The following is a 22,922-nucleotide window of genomic DNA, read 5'->3' as shown; positions in this document are numbered from 1 at the left end:
CTCTCCCCCTTTTTTTTTTTTTTTAAGATTTTATTTTTCCTTTTTCTCCCCAAAGCGCCCCTGGTACATAGTTGTATATTTTAGTCGGGAGTCCTAGTTGTGGCATGTGGGACGCCACCTCAGCATGGCCTGATGAGTGGTGCCATGTCGGCGCCCAGGATTTGAACTGGTGAAACTCTGGGCCACTGAAGCAGAGCGCATGAACCCAACCACTCGGCCACGGGGCCAGCCCCCTCTCTCCCCTTTTGAAACTCCTCCCTGGCACGTGCTCTTTGTGTGGCTGTCAGGTGGACGACTGGACAGCTCTGTGCAGAGAGAAGGGCTGGGGGGTACACAGGGGAGCTTATAGAATGAATTGGATTAGAATTTCTGTTTGGGATGGAAGAATCTAGCATGTCAGAGCTCAGAAGCCACCTAGCCCTTAGGGCCCACGGGTGAGGGGGGTCAGGACAGCTGCAGTCCTGCCAGGCCTTGTGGAATCTGGTCCAGGCTTACACAGCCCCGCCTTGCTCTTGCCCCCGTGGGTCACGCCCTCCAGCACGGGACCACTTTGGGGCTATTCCATTCTCCCCCCAAGTTAACTATCTAACCTCTTTGATATTCCAGCCACCACCCCATTATACAAGAGAATGAACTAAGGCCTGGACAGGGAAAGCAACTTGCCCAGGATGAAACAGAGGCAGGGTAAGAACCAGAACACATGACTCGACACTAGTCCCGTGCTTCTCCCACGGCCCCACAGTGGCCCTGTGCGCATCAGCCTAACACACATGCAGTGTCCCTATGAAGTGACAAGCCAGACCTCTGCACTCTAGTGAAAGCTGTCCTCTCACTTGGCGAGCATACATCATTGGGAGGCTGCCTAGTGATGGTTTATTAGGGCATGTGAGGAAGTCCTGGTTTGAACGGAGATGCATCCCAAGCCGGTTGCCACAACGTTCTCCCAGTGGGAATGTGAGACTGAACTGAAACCCTGGTGAAAGTGATCCTGAGGCCTGGCACTGTGCCACCTCCCTGTTGGATTCACAGCAGCACTGCCAGGCCTGCTGGGGCTCCTGGCCCCTCTGCCTCTACATGCGAAGCCAGCTCTGGCCCCTTGGAGAAGGGAATTGTCACCGGGTCCTCCTCCACCCCAGCCTGGGGATGAGCCGGGGGGAATAGCGGGGCAGTGAGGATTAGCTCAGCGCAGGCAGTGCAGGCAGAGAGCGGGGAAGCACTTGTCTCCTTTATTGAACATCCGCGGGTGCTCCTTGGCACTGACCAGGCAGCCGGAGGAGGAGCAAGCAGGTTAGGCAGACGACACCCACCCTCATTTCCAGTTCTTGAAGAATTGCTTGAAGATGGGACTCTCGCGGCCCTGGGGCAGAATCTCCACCTGTGGGGACAGCAGGGGAGAAGTCTGGTTCACAAGGATGCCACCTCTGCCTCCGCCAGGGAAGGCCAGGGCTATGGAGGAGGGTGCTGGGCACCAGGCCTGAGTCCGCACTCCATCCAGGCCGGGGCTGCTCCTCCAGATAAGCCAAGAGACAAGAAGGAAGATAACAGGGACACGGGCTGAGAAGACAGACTGCTTCAAGGACCTGGGTGCACAGTTTGACAGACGCCCCAATTCTAGATGAGCCTTATCAGCTGCTTTGGAATAACTTGTGGAGTCACCATGCGGGGTGAGGAAGGGTGGTACAAGCTAGGGACAGTGGGCCAGAGGAGGAGCACATGCTGTCAAAAGGGAGTCCTGGCTCCCGGGGGAGTGCTGCCCAACATCCTCTTAGAAACTAACATGTACTTTTCAGTGGTGAAGGATTGTGAAGGGCCTTCCCACTGGATGGGTCTGGTAGGGAAGCCTGACTATTCCTGACTGTGCCCGGGGCCTTCCTGCTCTTCTTGTCCCATATGAGGAGCAGGAGGCCCCAGGAGGAGAGTCTGGGCCCAGGGCATCTCCTCACCTGAGTGTTTGGGGCGTACTGCATGCGGGAGATGAAGTCCTCAGCCACGTGGAGGGCCGCCTGCCGCTCCTTCTCATTAGCTTTTCGCCCTGGATCACAGGAAGGAGATTTTTTAAAAGAACAGGGACCCTTTCTGGCTCGCATCCCATTTTTCTCAAAGAAATTTAAGGGGCTCCACAGACTAGCTGGCAGCTTCGGAGATAAATGGCCCAGGAGGTGCTAAGAATGCTGAGGAGCTCTCTGGAGGTGTGGAGTCAGCCCCTGGAGACTTCTCCCCACCTGGCAGCTCCAGGGCAGATGGAGACTGCTCTTCTGCTGCTCTCATTACCAAAACCTCTGCTCGGACGAGGACCCCAGGGATCCTCAGGGAAAGCGAGTGTTGCGGCATCAGACACTAAAGCCATGACCCCAGCCCAGGACCCCTGGCCTCTGGAGTCTGTCAGCTGCACTGTCATCAAGCCTTTTGTGTAAAACTAAATAGGACAAAAGGGTGTGATTTACCAGGGTATTACTCGTCTAAGGCCACATAGCCAACATTGGCCTGATGGGTATGCCGACGAAGAGTTTATGAAAAGGAAGACCACCAGTCATCCATTCCCCTCTGCAGGCCGTCCCTCTAATGCAAAGTGTGCTCCAGCTTAAGGCATTTTTCCAAGGAAACAATGTTGTGAATTGTGGCTGGCTCTCCAGCCAGGCTATGACAGTCCAGTTGCTACAATGTATCCGGAATGAATGTGCTGTATCCTTCCTCTCTGATCTGACCAGCTTCGGACCAGCTCCCAGGTTTCCTGTTTTTGCTCCCCTGGTTTCTCTTTCCAAAATGGTTCCATTCTTTGCTTCAGGCTAAATACACTTTCATGGGCGTCTGGGGACTTCCCTATGCTTGGAATTGGTTCCATGGAAAAGGCTCCCTGTGGCAGGAGGGGAAGGGGAGCTCCAGCAGCACAGTCCTCCGCCCCCCCCCCCACACACACACCACACACACACCACACACACACACACACACACCACATACATACACCATGCAAACACACACCACACTCTCTCACTCTTAGAAACCTGCCATGCTGCTTGCTGCTCCAGGCCCTTCCCCAGGGCAAGAGTATTTATTGTCCAGGAGCAGCTATGGTTAGAACACCTACTACTTCTCTCTCTTCCTGACTAGCCTGGGGCTGGGGCCTTGGTTGACCCCACAGATAGTCATTGAGCAAATACTATTTCGTCAAGACACTACAGACGATATGGTTGCTGCTTTCAAGAGGTTTATGAGCTGGTCAGGGAGATGAGCCAGGCTCAAGAAAAGGCAAGCATGGTGGCGTCAATGGCTCCCAGTATCACTCAGAGGCTCTGAGCTCTGTTTCACCATTTTCAGAGTCAAACCAAGCAAACAGGCTTCTGCACAACAGTGTTTCTATTCCCAGCCAATGAAACCTCTTGGAAAAACTAGTTCTACCAGTTGACTACCCACTGCATAAAGTGAGATTTAATTTAGCTAAAATCTCTCTCTCTCACACCTCGAGGCAGAATGGCAGGATCAGGGGGCCAGCAGCCCTGGAGGCTCAGGAGCGCTCTAGGACAGATCCTCAAAAGGCCTGGGAACCAGTTAGATATGCAAATTCTTGGGCTCCACCCCAGACCTAGTGAATCAGAATCTCGGTCCAGCTATCTGTTTGAACAGGCCCTCTGGTGATTCTGTGGCATGCTGAAGTTTCAGAACCTTTGCCTAGAATTAGGGGGTGGGAACAGCAAAGAGAAAACCCTCAGCCTCAAGGTCCGGAGCATGCAGGCTCCCTGAGGCTGTCTTTTGAAAGCAGCCAGGCAGGCTGGCCCTCCAATGGGAAGCCTGCCTGGGTCGGAGCAGCCAGAGGGGTCTCAGGCCGGAGTGGAGAAGCCAAACATACCCTTCCAGATGTAGATCTTGCCACAGAGCCCGTTGTCCAGCACAAAGCAGTCGTCAGACAGCAGCAGCTCCACGGCAAAGGGGCTGGAGTCGGCCACCTTGGTCAGGTGCATCTGTCCAGTGGCATCAGAGACCTGGGGAGGACAGGCAGTGCCAGATCCCACCCTCCTCCCCCAACACCAGCCCTAACTTCTGCCCAAGGAGCAGGCCGCCTCCCTGCGCCACGGCCCCCACCCAGCACCCCAGGCCCAAGGAGCAGACGGGACAAGGAGGAAGAATTGACCGGCAAATCCCAGGCAGCCCCCACTCACCGCCCCACCCTCAATCATGGCAGCTTGCAGAGGCCGTGAATCCATTTGGAAATTAAGTGGATTGCGAATTACAAACAAATGCAAAGAATTCAAAAGGTAAAGCTCAGCATTGGCTTCAAATCTCCTTTTCCAAGAATGGGCCGGAAGTAAAGTGGCATTTATTTCCTCAGAAGGGCCTAACATCAGTCCACTTCCCATCCTCCTCTCACTCCAAGCCAGGGATAAACCACCCTGGTGCCCAGCCCAACCTTCCCACTGCTTTCTCCTCTCCCTTCAGGCCCCACCCCATGCACCAGGCTCCCACCCCTGCCTGGTCCCAGAGCGGGCCCTGAGTGCCCACCTTATACAGGGCCGCGGCCTGGGCATTTGTCTTGTCAGCTGTGAGGTCTTCCTCGGGGTTGCCCTCCTTCAGAGCAGGCTTGGGGCCCAGGACCTGCAGGGGCCAGGGCAGGCCAGGTTTCCATGGATTCCTGGGCACCTACCCTGGACCTTCCCAACCCATCATAACCAGGGCCACCGCCTCTGGTGAGGCAAATTGTGTCCTGCACAAGGGCACCGCACAGAGGGGAGTGAGGCTGGGTCCAGCCCACCCCACCTGCCAGGCCACTGGTCCACCCACCCAGAGGGGTACACAATGCTGAATCACACCATGGCACCCTGCGAGCTAGTCACAGCCCTGAGCAGCGCCCCAGATGCCCCCACCCCCACCATCCTCCACTGACCACCCTCATGACCCCAGCTTCTCCAGCTTCTCTCAGGACTTTCAAGCAGAGGCTCCTGGCCACCCACCCCAATGTCCCATCAACCTGGATCATCTCGGCAGGCTCCTCTCCATCAGTGACGATCTCCACCTGGGCCTTGCCCTGCCGCTCACTGTCCCGGATGGCCAGGGCCAGGTCCCGCGCCTTGTTGCGCTCCAGGATGTTGGACTTTCCACCACACCAGGCGAAGATGTTCTGCATGGAAGTAGGGAGGCTCAGGTTAGGGCCAGCTGCCTCATCCTGCCCCTTGGCTGTATGTGTGTATCTGTGTGTGTGTGTGTGTCTGTGTTGGGGGGGGGGGGTCTGTCTGTCTGAAGAACTGTCCCCTGAAGCAAGACAGGAGGAGGTGCAGAGGCCTCTCTGAGAATGACAACTCTTTGCAAGAGTGTTTCTCTGCCCAGCCCCCCATCTCCCTCCTGCTTTATTTTTCTCCGCATCATTTATCAGCACATATTTAAAGATCTTCATCTTGATTATAATCTATCTTCCTGGCCTAGAAAGTAAGCTCCATTAGGGCATGAATGCTGTGTTTTGTTTTACTTCGCTTCATTCACTGCTGTATGCCCAGTGCTGAAACAGAGACTGGCACATATTTAGGCACAAAATCAACATTTATTCAATGAATGAAATGGGTGAACGGCATCCTTGAGCCGGTACCTCGCACTCCCTGCTGCATCCCTGTCAGGCACGGCCCTCACCACCTCTCCCCCCGGCTGGCCCCCACCTCCATCCCACTGCTTCTAGTCCTCCTTCCCAGGAGCTCCTTGGTGGATGTTCCTGCCTGAAATCTCTGGCACCACAAATGCGGTCCAGACTCCTCAGGCGATCAGTCAATCTCCTCATGACCTCGGCCTCACCTTCCTTAACAATTTTCACTCTCACTGCTCCTGTCCCCACCCTGGGTGCCAGTCAACCGTCTCCAGACCCTTCCCTGCTATCACCATGCTTCCACCGCCGAGGACCTCAGCTCACCTGTTCCTTTGCCTGGAATGGTGTTTCCCCTCCATGAAGGTCTAGTCAAATGGCACCTACCTGGGACAATGGCTTCGGCTCAGCCTAGGGGGCCCCTCCCTGCCCCAAGCTCCCCCAGCACATGCTGCTGCCTCTCTTAGAGCCCTCATCACATCCTGCTGTGGATGACGGCAAGTGACAGGCCCTTCTTGGCTGCCTCCCCGCGGCAAGCAATTCGTAGTCTCCGTGCTGGCCCAGAGCAGGCATCATAGATTCACTGAGTGAATGGATGAGTTAATTAACCAATGGGCTGGCAGGCAGCTAGCTCAGAGCACAAAGGCTCCAAGAGGACAGAGTAGGCTCCAGTGTTAGAGACCAAAGCTAGACGGCAAAGGGAGGTTTCGAAGATAAGCATGTTTTCTAATGGCTGGAGCATCCCACTTGGAACGGGCCTCTCAGCTTCTCTCCCTTTCCCCTGGCCTCCTGGTCCCTGCCCTTTTATAACACGGTGCCAACACAGCGTGCTCAGACCAGTCCTGTCCGCCCACCTGGCCAAGGTCCAAGATGAAGCAGTCTCCGGTGTTGAAGCTGTCCCAGCTCAGCGCCTGCTCGGTGGCACGGATGTTCTTCTTCCCCTTCACTTGGTAGAGTTTCTTGATGGCAGCTGGGGTGGCCCCTGGGGAGGTCTTATGAAAGGCTGACTCCACTCCACCTTCCTGCAGCCCAGACAACCAGCCTGAGTGGGCTGATGGCAGGCCGGGACCCCTCCATACCCCAGCCCACTGGGAGATGGGAAGAAAGGTGGGGAGGACCCAGTCCCGAGGGCGTCTGGGCCTTTTGCAGGGTAAGAAGCAGCTGGAAGGGCAGCTGGCTCTGCAAGAATTCACAGCGTCGGGGTGCCAAGAGGTGGGTTCTGACCTGGTACTTGAGGCCACGTGGGAAGTAGCTCATGAAGAGGTCGGACTCATTGCCCTGCACCTCGCGGTGCTGCACAGGCCTCTCCCCAAGCAGGGTGTTTAGGTGCACAGCCAGCACAGCGCAGGCCCCCTGCTCATCCCGGGATGACTGCTGGCCTGGGGCAGGTGGGAGGTGGCAGGGCAAGGCCTGTGAGACCCATCCCAGCCCTGGCCCCTGCCTGAGCCAGGACCCCAACAGTTCCCCCAGCTCCCTTACCGATCCACAGGTGCAGGTGGGAGAGCTCCTCCGGGCCATTGTGCAGCACCAGGTAGGAGTCACCAGAGAAGAAGATGCCCTGGTTCTCTCGTGCTACTGGTACTGGCTTCAGCTTCTCCACCCGCCATACGTGCAGGCCGGGATCCTGCACTGAGGCTGGGAATGGAGAGCCGCTGTGGGAGGGGAGAGGGTTGGCAGTGGCCAGGGCCCTTGAGGAGTGGACCCAAGCACAGAGACCTGGGCAGGCCTGGGGCGGGGGGAAGGGGATGGGGTGCATAGCCTACCTCTTGGGGATGGGTGTGTACATGCTGTTTCCAGATCTGGAAAGACAGAAGAAGCCATTGTTATTACAAATGTCATGACAATCACCCTTCACACTGGTCTGGGGAGGCCATTCCAGGTGGCCAAGTACTTGCGTATTCATCAACTACTTCATCTTCAAGAGCCCAAGAGGAGATTATCCTTGGCTCCATCACACAAGCAACGAAAGTGAGGCTCAGAGAGTCTAAGTCCAAAGTCACACAGCTAGTGAGAGGCCAGTGAAAACCAGGTCTCTGGCTCCTGGGCCAGTGTCTTCCCCTTGCTGTGACCTCTCAGCCACACTTGTCTCCTGCTTCCAGACCTCTAACTCTGGGTATTGCAGGAGGCTAGGATACAGTTCTTTAAGCAATAACGACTTATATTAGAAAAGTCTAAAATCAGCAACATCAGTTTCCACCATAAAAACAAAATCAGAAAAGGAAAAGTAAATTAAACCCAAAATAATCAGAAGAAAATAAACACAAATAAGAGTAGAAATAGAAAACAAAAACATAATGGGCCAGCCCAGTGGCACAGCAGTTAAGTTCACCCATTCCACTTCGGCAGCCTGGGGTTCGCCAGTTTGGATCCCGGGTGCAGACATGGCACTGCTTGGCAAGCCATGCTGTGGTAGGCATCCCACATATAAAGTAGAGGAAGATGGGCATGGATGTTAGCTCAGGGCCAGTCTTCCTCAGCAAATAGAGGAGGATTGGCAGTAGATGTTAGCTCAGGGCTAATCTTCCTTGGAAAAAAAAATTAAAAAAAAGAAATAGAAAACAAAAAAATAAAATCAATAAAGCTGGTTTTCAAAAAAAAATCAATAAAATTGATGAATGAACCTTTCGTCAAACTGATTAGGAAAAAGAAAAGGCACAGATTTCCAATACAGAAACAATTGAGAGATGACATCACCACAGATCCTACAGATATTCAAAGGGTAAAGTGAATATTACAAAAGCTTTATGCCAATATATTCAACAAATTATATGAAATGGGCAAGTTCCTTGAAGGATACAAATTATGAAAGTTCACTCAAGAAGAACTAGATTACCTGAATCCTTCTAATAGCTATTAAAGAAATTGAGTTTGTACTTAAAAACTTCTCCCCCAAAAAAGATTCCAAGTCCAGATAAATTCTACCAAAAATTTAAGGAAGACATAATACCAATTCTACACAAACTCTTCCAGAAAATAGGAGAGAACATCTCAACTCACCCTATGCTGCCAGCATTATCTTGACAGAACAAAACCAGACAAATATATTATAGAAAAGAAAATTAAAAAATTAGATCAATATCCCTCATGAACATAGACACAGAAAACATTAATAAAATTTTAGCATTTGGAATTCAGTGATATATAAAAAGGATAGAATATTATGACTAAACGGGGTTTATCTAAGGAATGCAAAGTTGGTTTTAACATATGAAAATTAATCAATGTGACCCACCCTATTAACAAACTAAATAATGACAAATAAAAATGGCAAGCAATAGGATATATTGGAGTACATGAGGAAGCCATTTGGTATAAACCTAATTCGGCCTGACCTTGTTTTTCCAAAAGGGCGTGACTGTGGCTGTTGAGCATTGCATATCTGCTTTAAAACATTTCCTATGGCAAAAACAAAGGCCCCTGAGATAAAGGTGCAACTTTCCCCCACATTGGCATTTCCTTAAGGATAAGCTTCTTTCCTTAGGCTAGGAACTGATTGCCTGTGACCACCCAGCTTGGGACAACAGACCTGCCACCCTGCTGTGTTCACCGAGATGGCAGACCTACCTACTGTTTCCATCAATCCACTGTGCCGACTCTCGTAAAAGGGACATTTCAATCATATGTGAAACACCCTGTTTGGGGGTATATAACCACTCTGTGCACCCCACTTCTTCAGTGCCCTTTCTTCCTTCGGGGAAGAAAGGCCCCAGGCCATGGTCCTCAGATTTTAACTCAGAATAAACTCTCCCAAATTTTCATTTATAGATTGGTTATGGATTATTTTTGTTGACAATAAATATATATATTTATATACACTTGTCTCAATAGATGCAGAGAAAGCATTTAGCAGAATTCTACATCCATTCCTGATTTTAAAAAAAAAAAAACACTTTCAGCAAACTAGAAATAGAAGGGAATTTGCTTAACCTGATAAAAGGCATCTACCAAAAACAAACAAACAAAAGGAAAAAAAAGCCTACAGCTAACATTAGACTTAGCGCTTTCTTTAATTCTAAACTCCCTCCCTGGGGAATCTCACCCATTCCCAGGCATCAGCTATCACGCTTGTATGCCCAGCTCCCCTCAAATGCTAGGATGATGAACATCACCTTTATTCTGTAGGTCAGTGGGAGCAACCTTTTTTGGACAAAAGTTAATTCAGGGGGAAAAAAAAGCTAAAGGCAAGCATTTAAAAAAAAAATTACCTTTTTCAGCAAATGCAGAAGTTACAGCTTCACTCACTGTCTCTTTCACATGTTCCCATTACTAGAGGGTTTCTTCTTTTGGCTTAAAACGCTGAGACCACACCAACTTTAGTAATGTGAGTCCCAGGGACACAGGCTAAAAGGGCCTGGGGAATTTCAGGGTGAAGAGGCAAAGTGGCACCACTAGGAGATTCTTGGGGGCTGGGGAAGCAGGGAAATCTTTGGGGGATGGGTGGGTGGATGTTGACTGAGCAAGAAACAGAGGGAGACACGAGCAGCGGTAATGGATGTAAATTACCACATGAATTATGACTTTCATTTTCCATGCCTAAATTACAACACAGCTGAAGGCACTTTTTGGAACCACACTTCCCGCAAAGCAGGGAGGCAGGGAGGGGGAGGTTTGGGGGAGGGAAACTTTCAAGTTTCTCCATCCTACAGAGAGTCAGTCACATGCTGTGCCCACATCCCCTGCACCAGGCAGCTGAGCCTGTGACTCAGGTCTGAAGTGGGGAGGCGGCCGCCCAAAGCCCAAGTCAGTGGGGAGAGCTCGGAAACGGAGATGGTGTGACTAAGAGGGTCAATTGTCAGCTTTCCTATTTTTCTGTGTTACTGATGTAAGAGCTCTGGCCGTAACTCAAACGCAAGCAGCCCACATGCCGGGGCCCCTCTGAGAGCCACTGCAGGGTTTGATGAACGGGGTTTGGCTGCCTGCTCCCTCATCACTCCGGCTCTCCACTCTGGCTGCCTGTTAGAAGTACCTCAGGATCTTATAAAAACAGAGGTGCCAAGCCCCAGGCCTGGAGAGTCTGAGCCCACAGGTGTGGGGTGTGCCCTGTGCATCCTCATTTTGAACATATGTTCCAGGTGATTCTGACGCTGCCAGTTAACTCTGTCCAGAACAGCAACTCACACTTGCCTGCACATTAGAATCACTGGGGGGCTTTAAAAAAGGCCCAATGCAGGGCCGGCCTGGTGGTGCAGCGGTTAAGTGTACATGTTCCGCTTCTCGGCGACCTAGGGTTCGCCGGTTCGGATCCCGGATGCAGACATGGCACCGCTTGGCAAAAGCCATGTTGTGGTAGGCATCCCACATATAAAGTAGAAGAAGATGGGCACGGATGTTAGCTCAGGGTCAGTCTTCCTCAGCAAAAAAAGAGGAGGATTGGCAGTAGTTAGCACAGGGCTAATCTTCCTAAAAAAAAAAAAAAAAAAAAAGCCAATGCCCAGGGCACATACCAGATTAGTGAAAATCAGACTCTGGGGTGGAGCTGGTATCAGTGTTGGAGACGTTCCAGGTGACTCTAAGGCAGGGTCAGGCTGCTGCCTGCTCAGAGTCCTGCCTCCAGCCTTCTGCTCCAGGCTCTCACCAGTGACTGTCCCCTCCTGACCCCGGGCCTCTCCTTCTCTCCTCTCCCCCCAGCCCAAGCCCACAGCCCACAGCTCCCTGAGCGTCCTCTGTGCACACCTCCACCGTCATGTCCATCCTAGCCCCACCGCCCCTCCAGGCCTTTCAAGCCCCAGCTGTCTGAGGAGCCTGCCAGGACATTTGGTGGCCTTGGCCTCCTCTGGGAGCTCTACTAGCCCTCTCACCTGGGAGCACTTACTTCAGTCCCTGCCTGCAGGCTGTCTTACAGCAGGACCTGACAGCTTCATGTCTCAACCAGAGCGGGGGACACGCCTGACACCCTGCGTTCCTCAAGCAGCCCTGGGCAGGGTCTACTCAATTCCATTTGAGGTCTATGCTGGGAGCTTGGTACTGGGCAGGATGCGGGGGTGGGGGAGGGATGACACAGAAATGAAGAACAACCCGTGTCTCGCTCAAGTGGGTAGTGAAGTTGAGAGCCATCACACCCACTGGGACAGCAGACAAACTTCCCCTATGTGGGGAATGTCACGCAGTCACAGATATCAGCATTAGAAGGAGCCTTAATGTTTATCTCATCCTGCTCTGCATCCACCTCCCAACACATACCCACTGCACAGAAACCCCTTCTATAGCACCCCTCACCATCCTCTTCTTGAACACTTCTGGTGATGGGGAACTCACCACCTCACGAGGCAGCCACTTCTATACCTTTACATTAAAGCCTTTGTTTTTCCCCACTCTGTGATTAATGCAGTGAGCTACGGGTCTGCCCATCTCCCCTACTGGACCGAAGGGGCCTTTGGGGCAGGCACTGTATTTTGCCTCTCTCCATCTAGCTGGAACCTCACACTGAGCCTGGCACCCTGCAGGTGCTCAGAGAATGCATTTAATTAACTGGACTTGCTGGGTTCCAATTATTAGACCAGAGGGAGCCTGACAGCTAGTGCAGGATGTCAACAGACGGACGGGGCAGGCTGGAGCAGACTCGGAGGCAGAAAGCAGAGGCTCCCGTTGGACTGCCACGGGGCTAGGGGTGGGGCGAGGATGTGTGCCCTGCTGGCTGTCCCATGGCACTGACTTAGGAAGGAGCCTGGCGGTTGAGGACACACTGGGGGACCCTGCGGTGGGGTGGGGGTGTCGCTGTTACGCATACCTTGAAGGCAGCGCTTGACAGCTGCCAGAATGACAAAAAGTCCTCCGGGCTACCTTTGCCCTCCTCAGACCGATTCCGTTGGTCCCCAACAGGTCCCTTCACCTCTCTGTCCCATTTGCCCTTAGTTGTGAAATGAAACAGCCCCTGCCCCTCTCCTCAAGAAAGGGTGGAGGGAAGCGTGTCAGCACTGGAAACGACACGGGGTCCTCCTAGCCTGGATGTGGGCATGCTCAGGAGCTAGGTCCAGAGGCCTTGTCCAGGCACTCTTGGGCCAGTGCTCCTTCACTGACAACAAGTAGGAGTCCCACCCTTTGCCCTCCTCCACCTTCACATCCCTCCTCCTCCCGCCCCCCACCCCCACCCCAGGCAGCTGGCCAGACCCTTGGCTAGAGTCTTGCTAAATTTGCAAAATAATTCAGATACTGTGCCCCTTGTATTTGAATTCAAATGCCAGGCCTGCTGGGGGCAGGGGGGGAGCCCTCTTCAACAGCCCCCCCACCCCCAGCCCACCTAACTACAGTCACAGCACAGTCCTGCCCCAGGGACAAGTATCGCCAAATCGGAATGCAGCTCCCGGCTGGCTGAGGGCCTTCAGGAGTCCGGTCACTTGGTGCGGTGGCCTCTGTCAGGAGGTCAGGCACCAACTCTCATACAAGCCAGGACAAGCCCTGACCCAGGAGCTCCTCATCAATGTCCTGAGCACAGCACAGCCGTCCCCCAGGGCAGCTTCGAGGCTTCAGTCAGATAAAATACCTGGGTCCTGGCGTAAAGCTGCCAGGACCGCAGGCTCGGGGACACCAGTCCTGGACAAAGCAGTTTCCAGAAATGTGAATCTCTGTTTCCAGACCCCGACAGCCAGGCCTCACTTGCCCACTTGAGAGGGTCCGGATCAGCCCAGGCCCGGGGGCCACTCTCCCTCAGCCACCCTCCCACTTCACCTTTCTGCAGCTCTTCCTCCTCCTCCTTCAGCTTTTCAAGCTCTGCTTCCTCCCAGCCTGCCCCACCCCAGCTTCTCACATCTCTCTGACTCCTCCTGGGCTGGCCCTCTCCTGCCCCACCCCTGGCTCCTTCCCCAGCCCATCCTCCGACAGGAGGGGGCGGACAGAGCTGGGAGGCTGGCAGCCTTGGCGGGAAGAGCAGCACTGAGGGCGAGCGGTGGGTGCTGCCAGGCTGGCTCCTCAGAGGCACCCGCGGGCAGGCTGGAGGTCCACCCCAGCTTGGGGCCTCCCCGCAGTGGTCTCCACCGGCTGCAGGCCAGGGTCAGCATCTCTAAGGCTGGACCTGCAAGGAGAGCCACAGGAGAGCCACAACTGGCCACGTCCCCTACTCACCAGCCTTGGGCAGGCACATCTGCCCAGCCCCTGCCTCCACCGGGTTAGTCACACTTCCTGGGTGGGGTCACTGCCTCTGCAATGACTTTTCCTTCCTCCCCTGACTTGTCTTTCTCCTTCCCCTGAATGCACACATTTGATTTTTTTTGAAGCTCCATTCTGAGGGAGTGGCTGAGGCCTGTGAACCATTCTTGGCTGTGCCTGCATGCCAAATGCCTCTCAAGTCTACCCTTGATCAGCATCTCATTCACCTGATGTCCACTGTCACGCAGTCTCAGCACTGCGCCCTCTAAGGGACAGCAATACGAGTAACAGCGGTTCTGGCTTGACCCATGGCAGCCTGCCTACATCACATCATAGGACCCCAGAGCTAGTCTGGTCCAAGTCACTTGCTCCCTTTCTAGAGGAGGATACTGACGCCTGAGTGACTCACCCACAGTCACCCAGGGAGTGGGAGGCAGAGCAAGGGAGCCTTCCATTCTTTTCTGAATCCATGAGGAAGGATGAAGCACAGTCTGGGCGTGCTCCAGAGGAAGTGAGCACCCAGTTATGCAGTCATGCACGGCTCCCGGGCCCGGGACTCTGGCCCAGGGCTGGTCAACAGGGTAGTCAGAGATAAGGCTCAGCCTCAGGGTCAAGGTCCCACCCATGGGGCAGCAGTGCAGGCAGCGGCACTAAATCAATCCATGTGTTAAAATTTCTGGACCAGAGCAAGATGGGAAGTTAAATGTTCTTTTCAAGGATACAAACTGTAGGCGGCATCTGAGTGTCTCCATGGCCAAACTGCTGGCCTTAAAAATAGGCTAATTGGGGGACCGGCCCCGTGGCCAAGTGGTGAAGTTCGCAAGCTCTGCTTCGGCGGCCCAGGGTTCACCAGTTGGGATCCTGGGCGCGGACATGGCACCGCTCGTCAGGCCATGCTGAGGCAGCATCCCACATGCCACAACTAGAAGGACCCACAACAAAAAATACACAACTATGTACTGGGGTCGGGGGGGGGCGGGCTTTAAGGGAGAAAAAGGAAAAATAAAATGTAGGAAAAAAAATAGGCTAATCTGAGTTGAAGTCCCAGCGGGCCCTGTCCCCGTGAGGACCAGAGGCTGGCCAGATAACCTGGCAGAGTGGAAAGAATTGAACAGTTTAGCTACTTACTGGCTGCGCTCCCTCCAGCAAGTGACTGAACCTCCTTGAGCTTCCCCGTGCCCAATCTGTAAAATGGGCATAAACATCAATGTGAAGATTAAATGAGATCGTAAAATTAACCAGCAAATGATAGATGCTCAATGAACCTAGACTTCTTTCTCTTCCCAACGATGAGAATTTACTAGGGGACCTCAGTATATGTGCCCAGCACCTCGGTAAGTAATGTCCCTGCCGCACCACCCCCGCCCCCGGCCCTGTGTAGCCACAGGGGGATGGAAAGTTAAACAACAGATTACTCCTCCCTGCCCCAGCCTCCACCCTAGGAAGGTTCATCGACTCTGGTGACTCCGTTCTACACAGGTGCAGAACCAGGGTAGCTCTGAAGTTCCGGACTCTGTGCACCGACCAAGGGGCACAAGGACAATGGGAGTCACTGTTCTCCAAATCTGAAGCTCACCTGGCTAAAGGTGGCCCCAATCGCCACAGAAATAAAAAGAGATGTGCAAATTAACAGCGAAACAAAAGAGCAGGTCACTCAACCCAGGAATCTTAAGCGCCTTGGAACTCAAAGAACGCACACGCTAAGGACATTATCTGGTAACCAGATTCTCACACTTGTTTTTTTACCAGATTCACGTTTTCCCTCCCGCTCCGGTCTCCCGGTCTCCCTCGGCAGGAACGCTCAGAGTTTGGCCCAAATGGAGTAAAATACAGCATTTCTGTAGCACGGACCCGCCCTCTCGCGCCCCTCCCTGCAGGAAGCGAGGCGATGCGATTAGATACGCGGGTGCACCCCTTAGAGGAGAGGGGCGGAGGGGCCCCCGAGGAGGAGGCCGCCGGTCCGAGGGAGGGGCCTGGCCGGCCTGAGGCCGCCCTCGCTGTCCTCCCTCCCGGGGAGACTGGGGCGGGTACCCGGGAAGCTACGGACAACCTCGCTATGAGGAAACTTCGCGAGAGGATGGCAGGGGTCACAGCCCCTCCAACTGATAGATCCTTGGCCTCAGTCGAGCTGCAACAGCCACTGTTCCTTCAGTGCCTACTATGTTCTGGGGACTTTAAACGTGATCTCGTTCAGTCTTCATACCTACCATCATTATTCTGGCTAATAGATGAAGAAGTCTCAGGGAGGCTCAGAGAGGGTAAGTGACTTGTCCAAGGTCACATTGCCGGTTCAGTAGCAGAACCAGGATTCTAATCCAGGATGGTCTGGCTTCAAGCCGTGCTAGACCGGCAACATCTCACCCTTCTCCTCTTTATTCGGAAGCAAGCAGGCCAGCCAGCGTCTGCACCAGGAGGCCAGGCGCTCTGGAAGTGAGTTGGCCAGAAAATGGGCTGCACTTCTCCTTGGCTTCTGAGTGGAGAGAGCCATGAGCAGCAGGCAAACCCCGAAAGACGTTTGCTGACAGAAGGCATCAGGACCAGGACATGGCCCTGACGCCCTAAGACAGTGGTTAGAGGACTTTTTCCTTTCTTGGGAAGCAGCTTCCAAAATCCCAACCAGCATGAGTTTCTGTGAGGCCCACTGATGGGGCCTGGGGTAAGGCAGGCAATTCCAAGTCAGGTTCTTTCCCTTTCCATCTGGGCAACACTGGCAACCACACTTCACTGAGGAATGCTCAGAAACCAACCTTCCTCCACTTGTCCACCCTCCTCTGACCAACTGCTCACCTGCAGACCCAGCTTAAATATCCGTCCTCCAATGGGTAGTGATTCCTGACTCCCTCCTCCTTGCTCCCCAGGTGCCCCGCGCATCAAGGCCGCTGGGAAGAACCTATCAGACACACCCCACTAGCAAAGTTGGAATTGTGTGCATGGGCAACCTGGTGGGCCCCCAGCCTGCTTCAGGACAGCTGGGCCCTGCCCAGGCCCTGCTAGGCATCGTCCTCCCAGAGCATGCCCATTTTCTGCATTTTTTAGGTAAAATTTACAGTGAAATGCACAAATCATAAGTGTAGAGTTCGATGAGTTTTGACATATGCAAACACCCATGTAAGCTGCATCCCTACCAAGACATAAAACCCTTCCACACCCCCAGAAAGTTCCCTCACCACCACTTTTTTCAATCATCTGCTCCCTGTGTGCCTTCCCCACCACACTGTTAACTCCTCCAGCCCAGGGACCATGTCAGGTCATCCTTGTGACCCCAGCACCCAGCAGAGCACCCAGCAGGTAAGAGACACTCAAAAGTTTATTTACTGAATGTATTAACAGATTAGAGGGCAAAATCCCCACATTCTAGTACTGCCCCAGCCTCTGTCGCCTTGGGAAAGTCACTTAAACCTGAGCCACGGGTTCCTCGCCTGTGAAGCAAGGACAGTAACCCAGCCCTCCTGCCTTGCGGGGTTGTGGGGATCCCATGCGACAACCTATGGGAGGCTCATTGAAAAGAATAAAGGCCTGGATGCATGCGAGGTGCCATTACCATTATTATTAATAAACTCCTGCTTTTAGGACAAACATCTGGCTGAAAGAAACCAGGAAAAGGAGGCATCAGACACTGACTTCCGGGCTTGGCTGCCTGGGCTCTGGCCAAGGGTCTGGGGCTTCCCAGGACAGCCAGCTTTCTGCTTCTGTGTCGGTGGACCCAGGTATGGACTGATTTCCAGGGCTAAGAATTTTCTGAAATTGCAAAGGATCCTTCCTGAGTGAGTTCCCAACCTGGCTTCTACCTCCCCTGCCCTATGGCCCTCTCTTCACCTGTTTCCCGTCTGTAAAATGCAGCCACTCGCCGAGGAGAGTCCTTTCTGGCTCCTCTGACTCCAGTCCAGAGGGGCAGCTCAGACGAGGAAATCCAACAGCTGTTGCATTTCCTAAGCCTCGGGGGCTGATGGGGATCTGATGCAATACCTAAAAATTCCAACATCAAATTCCCCAAAATATTCCTCTGAAGGCATTGACTCGGATGCTTCTAGCCTTTAATCTGCAGTGAATTTTTCTAGACCATTTCAACTAGCTCTGAGGAACGGCCAGGAGTCTGGAAGGCCATATTTTCTGAATAAAGCTCAAGATTCGAAAGTCTTTTGTTTGCTGTTTTTTTTTTTTAGTCACTGCTGGGTGCTCGCAGGCATCCTGGACAGTGGCACCCTGGAATTCCTCAGGGACCTCTTGGGAAAGTGGGACTGTCCAGTACAGCATGAATGAGCGGGCCAGCAGGAGATCAGGTGGAGCACTGTGGTGGTGGGGAGGGCACTGAGTGACCGGGGCAGGAGGGGCTGGTCCCCAGGAAGGACACAAGAGGACAGGTTTACCCACTCAAGGCCAGGGTCACACTGGGTCCTCATCATCTCATCACTGTAAGGTCATGATAAGAGCTAACACTACTGAGTGCTGGTCTTTATATGACTTTCTCACTTAATCCCCCATTTACCCTCTAAAGTAGATCCTCTTATTATCCTCATTTTACAGATGAAGAAATGGAGGCAAAGTGAGGTCAAAATAACTTGCTCCAGGACCTCCTTAGTAAGTGGCAGAGGATGGGCTGGAAGCCAGGTGGTGGGACTTGATGCCTGCCCTCCCAACCCTCACTGCACACAGCCTCCCCAGGTGGTGCTGGGCTGAGATGGGCCCCTGCCTCCCTTCCAGGCTCTGCTCTGCCTCCTCCTCTCCCAAGGCCCACCCTGTTCTCTGCATTGAATTCTCTTGCCAGCTCTGAGTCCTTTCACATGTAAGGAGCTAATTCTGCTCATCCTCTAGACATCTTGCTTTAAAAAAATAAAAAGTTCTGGGGCTGGCCGCATGGCCTAGTGGTTAAGTTCGGTGCACTCTACTTCAGTGGCACAGGTTCATGGGTTTGGATCCCAGGCATGGACCTACACCACTTGAAGCCATGCTGCGGTGGCATCCCACGTATAAAGCAGAGGAGGATTGGCACAGATGTTAACTCAAGGCTAATCTTCCTCAGCAAAAAAGGAAAAAAAAGGTTTTATTTCAAAAAATATAGACTCACAAAAAGTGGCAAAAATATTACAGAGTGCTGATACTACACATGCTACAAACTGGATGAATTTTTTAAATATCATGCTAAGTGAAAGAAGCCAATCACAAAAGACCACACATTACATGATCTCATGAAAAGTCCAGAATAGGCAAATCTACAGAAATAAAAAGTAGGTTAGCAGTTGCTAGGGCTGGAGGGGATGGGGAGTATGAGGGGATGACTGCTAAGGGGTACAGGTTTCTTTTTGGGGTGATGAAAATGTTATAAAATTAGGTTGTGGTGATGGTTGTGTAACTCTGCAGATAAAACAGTGAATTGTACAATAAAGCTGTCAACGAACTAAACAAATGGGCTTTGTAACCTTTGAGTGGTGACTCCATCCTTGACCCGTTTCACCACACTTTAAAAAAAAAAATAGATTCCATGTTTCTACACTCAGGTAACACTCAGCTACACTCAGGTAACACACATAAGGGTACCTTCCTCTTTAGAACGGGGCTCCTGAAGGCCCAGAGCCTTTTCTCCAGTGCTCCCAGTTCAGATCCTGACGATGATAATACCTCACCTACGCCCTTGGCTTTACGGTTTCAAAACACTGCCACTCCCCACCCACACACCACGCACAAACCCGGTTTATTTGACCCTCGAAGTAAACCTGTGGGCTCGAGTCGCCCCATTTCTTGGTTTTCTTGGTCATGAGAGCCTTCCTCCCTCCTTGGGCTCCCTCTGTAGGGTTGCCAAATTTGGCAAATAAAAATTTTATCTGTCAACCCTGTAAGGTAATCAGCTGTAATGCACCCAGGCAATCCTGAGTGAGTCTGTGATCATTTTGAGACACCACTGATCGCAGTCTCGAAAGAGCTGAGAGGCGCCACCAGGCCTGGGCTGGGCCTCCCAGGCCACGTCCTCACTCCGGCCTTTTTCTCCGGCCTTTCCACTCGGGCCTGGCTCCGCCGACACCAGGACGGACCCGGCCAGAGCGCGGGCCTCTTCATGCCTCAGTTTGCCCCTCGAGCGGCTGGGTCCTGCAGGCGCCGCTGATGCACTGCGGGGGCGGGGGGCCGGCGGGAAGGGCCAGAGGGCCCGGCGCCAGGCCTACTGTGCAGATCCAGGGACCGCAGGAAGAACGAGGAACCAGGACGGCACACAGGCGAGCTCGGGTGGGACCCCATCTCCCCCCGCCCCCAGGCCCGAGCCCCAGCCGAACTACAAATCCCAGCAGGAATGGACAGCGGGGCGGGGCCTCGGGAGCAGTGGTCTGCGTTCCCCGTGCCAAGCCCAGGTTCAGGGTACCCTCAGGGGCGAGGTCAGGAGGATGAGGAGGCCACAGAAGACCTCGGAACACACTGACTGACACACACACCCACACACCCACACACACACGCCGCGCCTGCCATACTGGCCCCGTCCCCCGTGGACTACAAATCCCAGCAGGCAGTGGGCTGCGGGGCGGGGCTCCGGGGAGGGGGGCGCTCCGACCGGAAGAGCGATTCCGGCGTGGTGGGATCCCCATCGACCGGTGGGGGTTACCGTGTTAGGGGGAAGGAGGTCTCCTCCCCGCAAGCCCGGCCCCCAGCCCCAGCACACTCTGCTCCATCGTGGGGTCGTTGGCTTGAGCCCTTCTCCGCAGACCTGAGCCCCGGCCCGCCCTCCCACCGAGGCGGGCGATGCAGGGGAAAGGGCTGGTGCGTGGGGGCTTGGGCCAGCCGCCTTGGAGGGACGCAGAGTGCGCCTCCCCGACCTCTCCTCCATCGTCTGGAACGAACTCTCTTTTCCTGGAGGGAGGAGCAGCCCGGACCCTGAGGCAGGACTAAGCCGGTTAGGGTCCCTGTATGGCCTGCAGGTCTCCTGGCGAAGCCCAGGGAGGGCCTGGGTCCTCCGTGTCCTGGGATGTAGGTCCCGATGTTCGGGCCACGGTATCTGACCGCTCTCAACGCCCTGCGCCCTCGTGTCAGCTTTACATGGCAGAGCCAGGTAAGGCTGAGGGGCTGCCAGGAAGTAATAACCAGGGCACAATCATTCGGTATGCTCCTTTAAAGTGCTCTGTTCACACATCAGGGTCAAGCGGCAGAACTCTTGTCGTAACTTCCCAGGTTGCACAAGGATCCTTTGAGGCGCTACAGAAGGGACTTACCCAAACCCTTCAGTGCAAGTCAGGAATTCAGGGGTCCCGCCTGCTCGGTGGATGAACTGTGCTGAGGCCCCACTGCCTCCACCCTCCGGGACCAGGGCAGTCTTTCTCCCGAAGCCTCTTCTCAGCTGATTTCTGGCTTCCAAGTGGGGATTCAGGTTACACCTGTATCGGGAGCAGTGACACCACAGTGGCCAGCAACACATTGAACTTTCTGCCTCCAACCCCATTTTCAGCTTTTACACTTTCTGATCTGGTCATGTACTCCTGTGTCCCTGATCATCAAGGTAGGTAGGAAAACAGCCACTCTGGGAGGGTATAGCCGTGACCCTGTAATGTCAGTGAGATCTCTTTCTTCTATAGTTAGACGGAGACCAGCTACTTCCTAGAAATATTCCATTTAATCTTGGAGCAATTAAAAACAACTCCAGAAAGGATATTCAAAGTAGATCACCCAGAATCCCTTGGTAGCAGGAGTGGGGTTCACACCGACTGGTCAGGTGGTCTTTAAGCATGCTCATTTCTACCTGGCAAGTTGTCAAAGGCTGTTTTTCCAAGTATTTCTGTTAAGACAAGCAGCCTTTTGTTGAGTAGCTCCTCTGCCCCTAGAGACGAGAGATAGGTACCATAGAAACTTGGAGAGGGCTGTTGCCCCAGTTCCTGGACTCTTTAATAAGCTCCTATTCTCTCCTGCAACAGCCAGCTTCTGCGTTCCAGGCTTCGCACCAGATTTTTGAATCAGTAAGAGCCTGTGTGACTTGCCTGCAATGTGCCTAAACCGTTCCATGCCTAACCCTGTTTCCTGAAGGTCCAGCTGGCAGGGTGCAGTTAAAGTCACAGGGCAGTATTATTAGGCCATTATAGGGGAAGTGGCTAAGGGTAAGGTGCACCAAAAGTTGAGTTCTTTCCTCTTCAGGGCCTTGGGAGCAACGCAGGAGCATACATATTCTATACAGGGACATGTCTGACTCTATACCGGTTACGCATCCTGATGCAATGGCGAGATTCCCATTTTAGCAGAGAGATCCTTAGCATGTGAATGTTTTCAATAAAAGTTTGTTAAGACTGGCGTTTAAAATTTATAAACAGAAATTCCTTGTTTTCAAAATATCTTCCACCTTTGATGGAATTACGGTTGACTTTTTATCTTTGCCTTTTAATATTGTTTGTACATATTTTTAAAATCTTGCATTTATATTGGACTTCACAGATTTCTGCCGATTTTCAAACCAAGGTCCTTGCAACAATAACAGGTGATAATAAAAGCCGGTGTCGTTGGCCCTGCAGGCCACGCCCCTTCCTCTGTCAGTCCTGGGAATGAGGGACAGGCCGCCAGGCTTTACCTCACCACCAGGCGTCGCCCTTTCCCGTGAAAAAACTGCTCCGGTCCCGACAGCGGCCGGGGCGGGGGTGAGGGGACTGAGGGTTTTCGTCCTGTGTACGTAATTAGATGGCCTTGGCTCAAGGCCCAGCATCCATCTCCGCTTTAGTCTCAGCTTTTCTGTGGGTAAAGGTGGGGACAGTGATCTCAGGGCCCTCCACATCCGTAGGAAAGGATGTGGGGATGGAGCCGCAGTGCCCCGTCTTTCCGAAGGGGGAGGTAGAAGGCCAGGCCGGTTTTCCATAGCGTCTCGGCTCACCAGTCCTAGGAGAAAAGAACAAGGAAGCGGCAGGAACACGAGATGCCTGGCTCCCGGGCTCAGAGCTGAAGAAGGAAGCCTAAAAGAGGAGTTGGGGGGTTAAGTAATGGGGGGATGGAGCTCCGGGCGGGGGGTGGGGGGAAGAGGAATAGATGCCCCCTCCCCCACTCAAGAAGGTAAATAAAGGAAAGGACCCGGTAGAGTGAGGGCAAGGTCGGTCAAAGGTACTCAGAGAAGAATCCATGGTACTCCATCTGCATCTAGACAAGGGGGTTGTTGCAGATAAACAGGAAAGGGCCTCAGGACAATGTGCTCAGCCTGGGTCTGGTGGTTGATGTCCACTGGGCAGGAAAGGAGCAAGCCATGGGCCTTTTCAGAGGAGAGAGACCAAGGATGTTTGCAGAGAGCTGGGGGGCTTTGAGCCGGCGGTGAAGAATGAGTAAGAGTTGCATA

The 22,922-nt window shown here is 53.3% G+C and overlaps 1 protein-coding gene across 10 annotated transcripts; it reads right to left on the bottom strand.

The window, feature by feature from the left end:
* Positions 1-1,205: 1,205 nt before the first annotated feature.
* On the bottom strand, positions 1,206-20,972 carry CAPG (capping actin protein, gelsolin like). Of its 10 annotated transcripts, XM_070572255.1 has the most exons (12): positions 15,389-15,503; positions 14,771-14,826; positions 13,226-13,568; positions 7,324-7,359; positions 7,040-7,212; positions 6,785-6,939; positions 6,415-6,582; positions 4,961-5,110; positions 4,495-4,587; positions 3,845-3,977; positions 1,944-2,032; positions 1,206-1,375 (listed from the first exon to the last, which is right to left on the bottom strand). In XM_070572255.1, exons 4-12 carry the CDS (start codon positions 7,344-7,346, stop codon positions 1,310-1,312), a joined length of 1,050 nt encoding a protein of 349 aa, XP_070428356.1. In that variant the 5' UTR covers positions 7,347-7,359; positions 13,226-13,568; positions 14,771-14,826; positions 15,389-15,503; the 3' UTR covers positions 1,206-1,309. The 10 variants fall into 10 exon arrangements, with proteins under 10 accessions (XP_070428356.1, XP_070428358.1, XP_070428359.1 ...); XM_070572257.1 differs by lacking the exons at positions 13,226-13,568; positions 15,389-15,503 and adding an exon at positions 20,833-20,943; XM_070572258.1 differs by lacking the exons at positions 13,226-13,568; positions 15,389-15,503 and adding an exon at positions 17,459-17,525.
* Positions 20,973-22,922: the final 1,950 nt, after the last annotated feature.

Source organism: Equus przewalskii, chromosome 14 (genome assembly GCF_037783145.1).
Source record: "Equus przewalskii isolate Varuska chromosome 14, EquPr2, whole genome shotgun sequence".
NCBI classification, from domain to species: Eukaryota; Metazoa; Chordata; class Mammalia; order Perissodactyla; family Equidae; genus Equus; species Equus przewalskii.
This window is presented reverse-complemented; position numbering and strand designations above follow the sequence as displayed.

Excerpts from the sequence above, each read along its gene's own strand:
- CAPG (XM_008515955.2), bottom strand. The coding sequence starts at position 15,478 with ATGCTGTATTTTACTCCATTTGGGCCAAACTCTGAGCGTTCCTGCCGA. Across the intron at positions 7,213-7,323 it reads TACACACCCATCCCCAAGAG|CGGCTCTCCATTCCCAGCCT; the intron begins GTAGGCTATGCA and ends CCCCTCCCACAG. Across the intron at positions 4,588-4,960 it reads AGCCTGCCGAGATGATCCAG|GTCCTGGGCCCCAAGCCTGC; the intron begins GTTGATGGGACA and ends TGGCCCCTGCAG.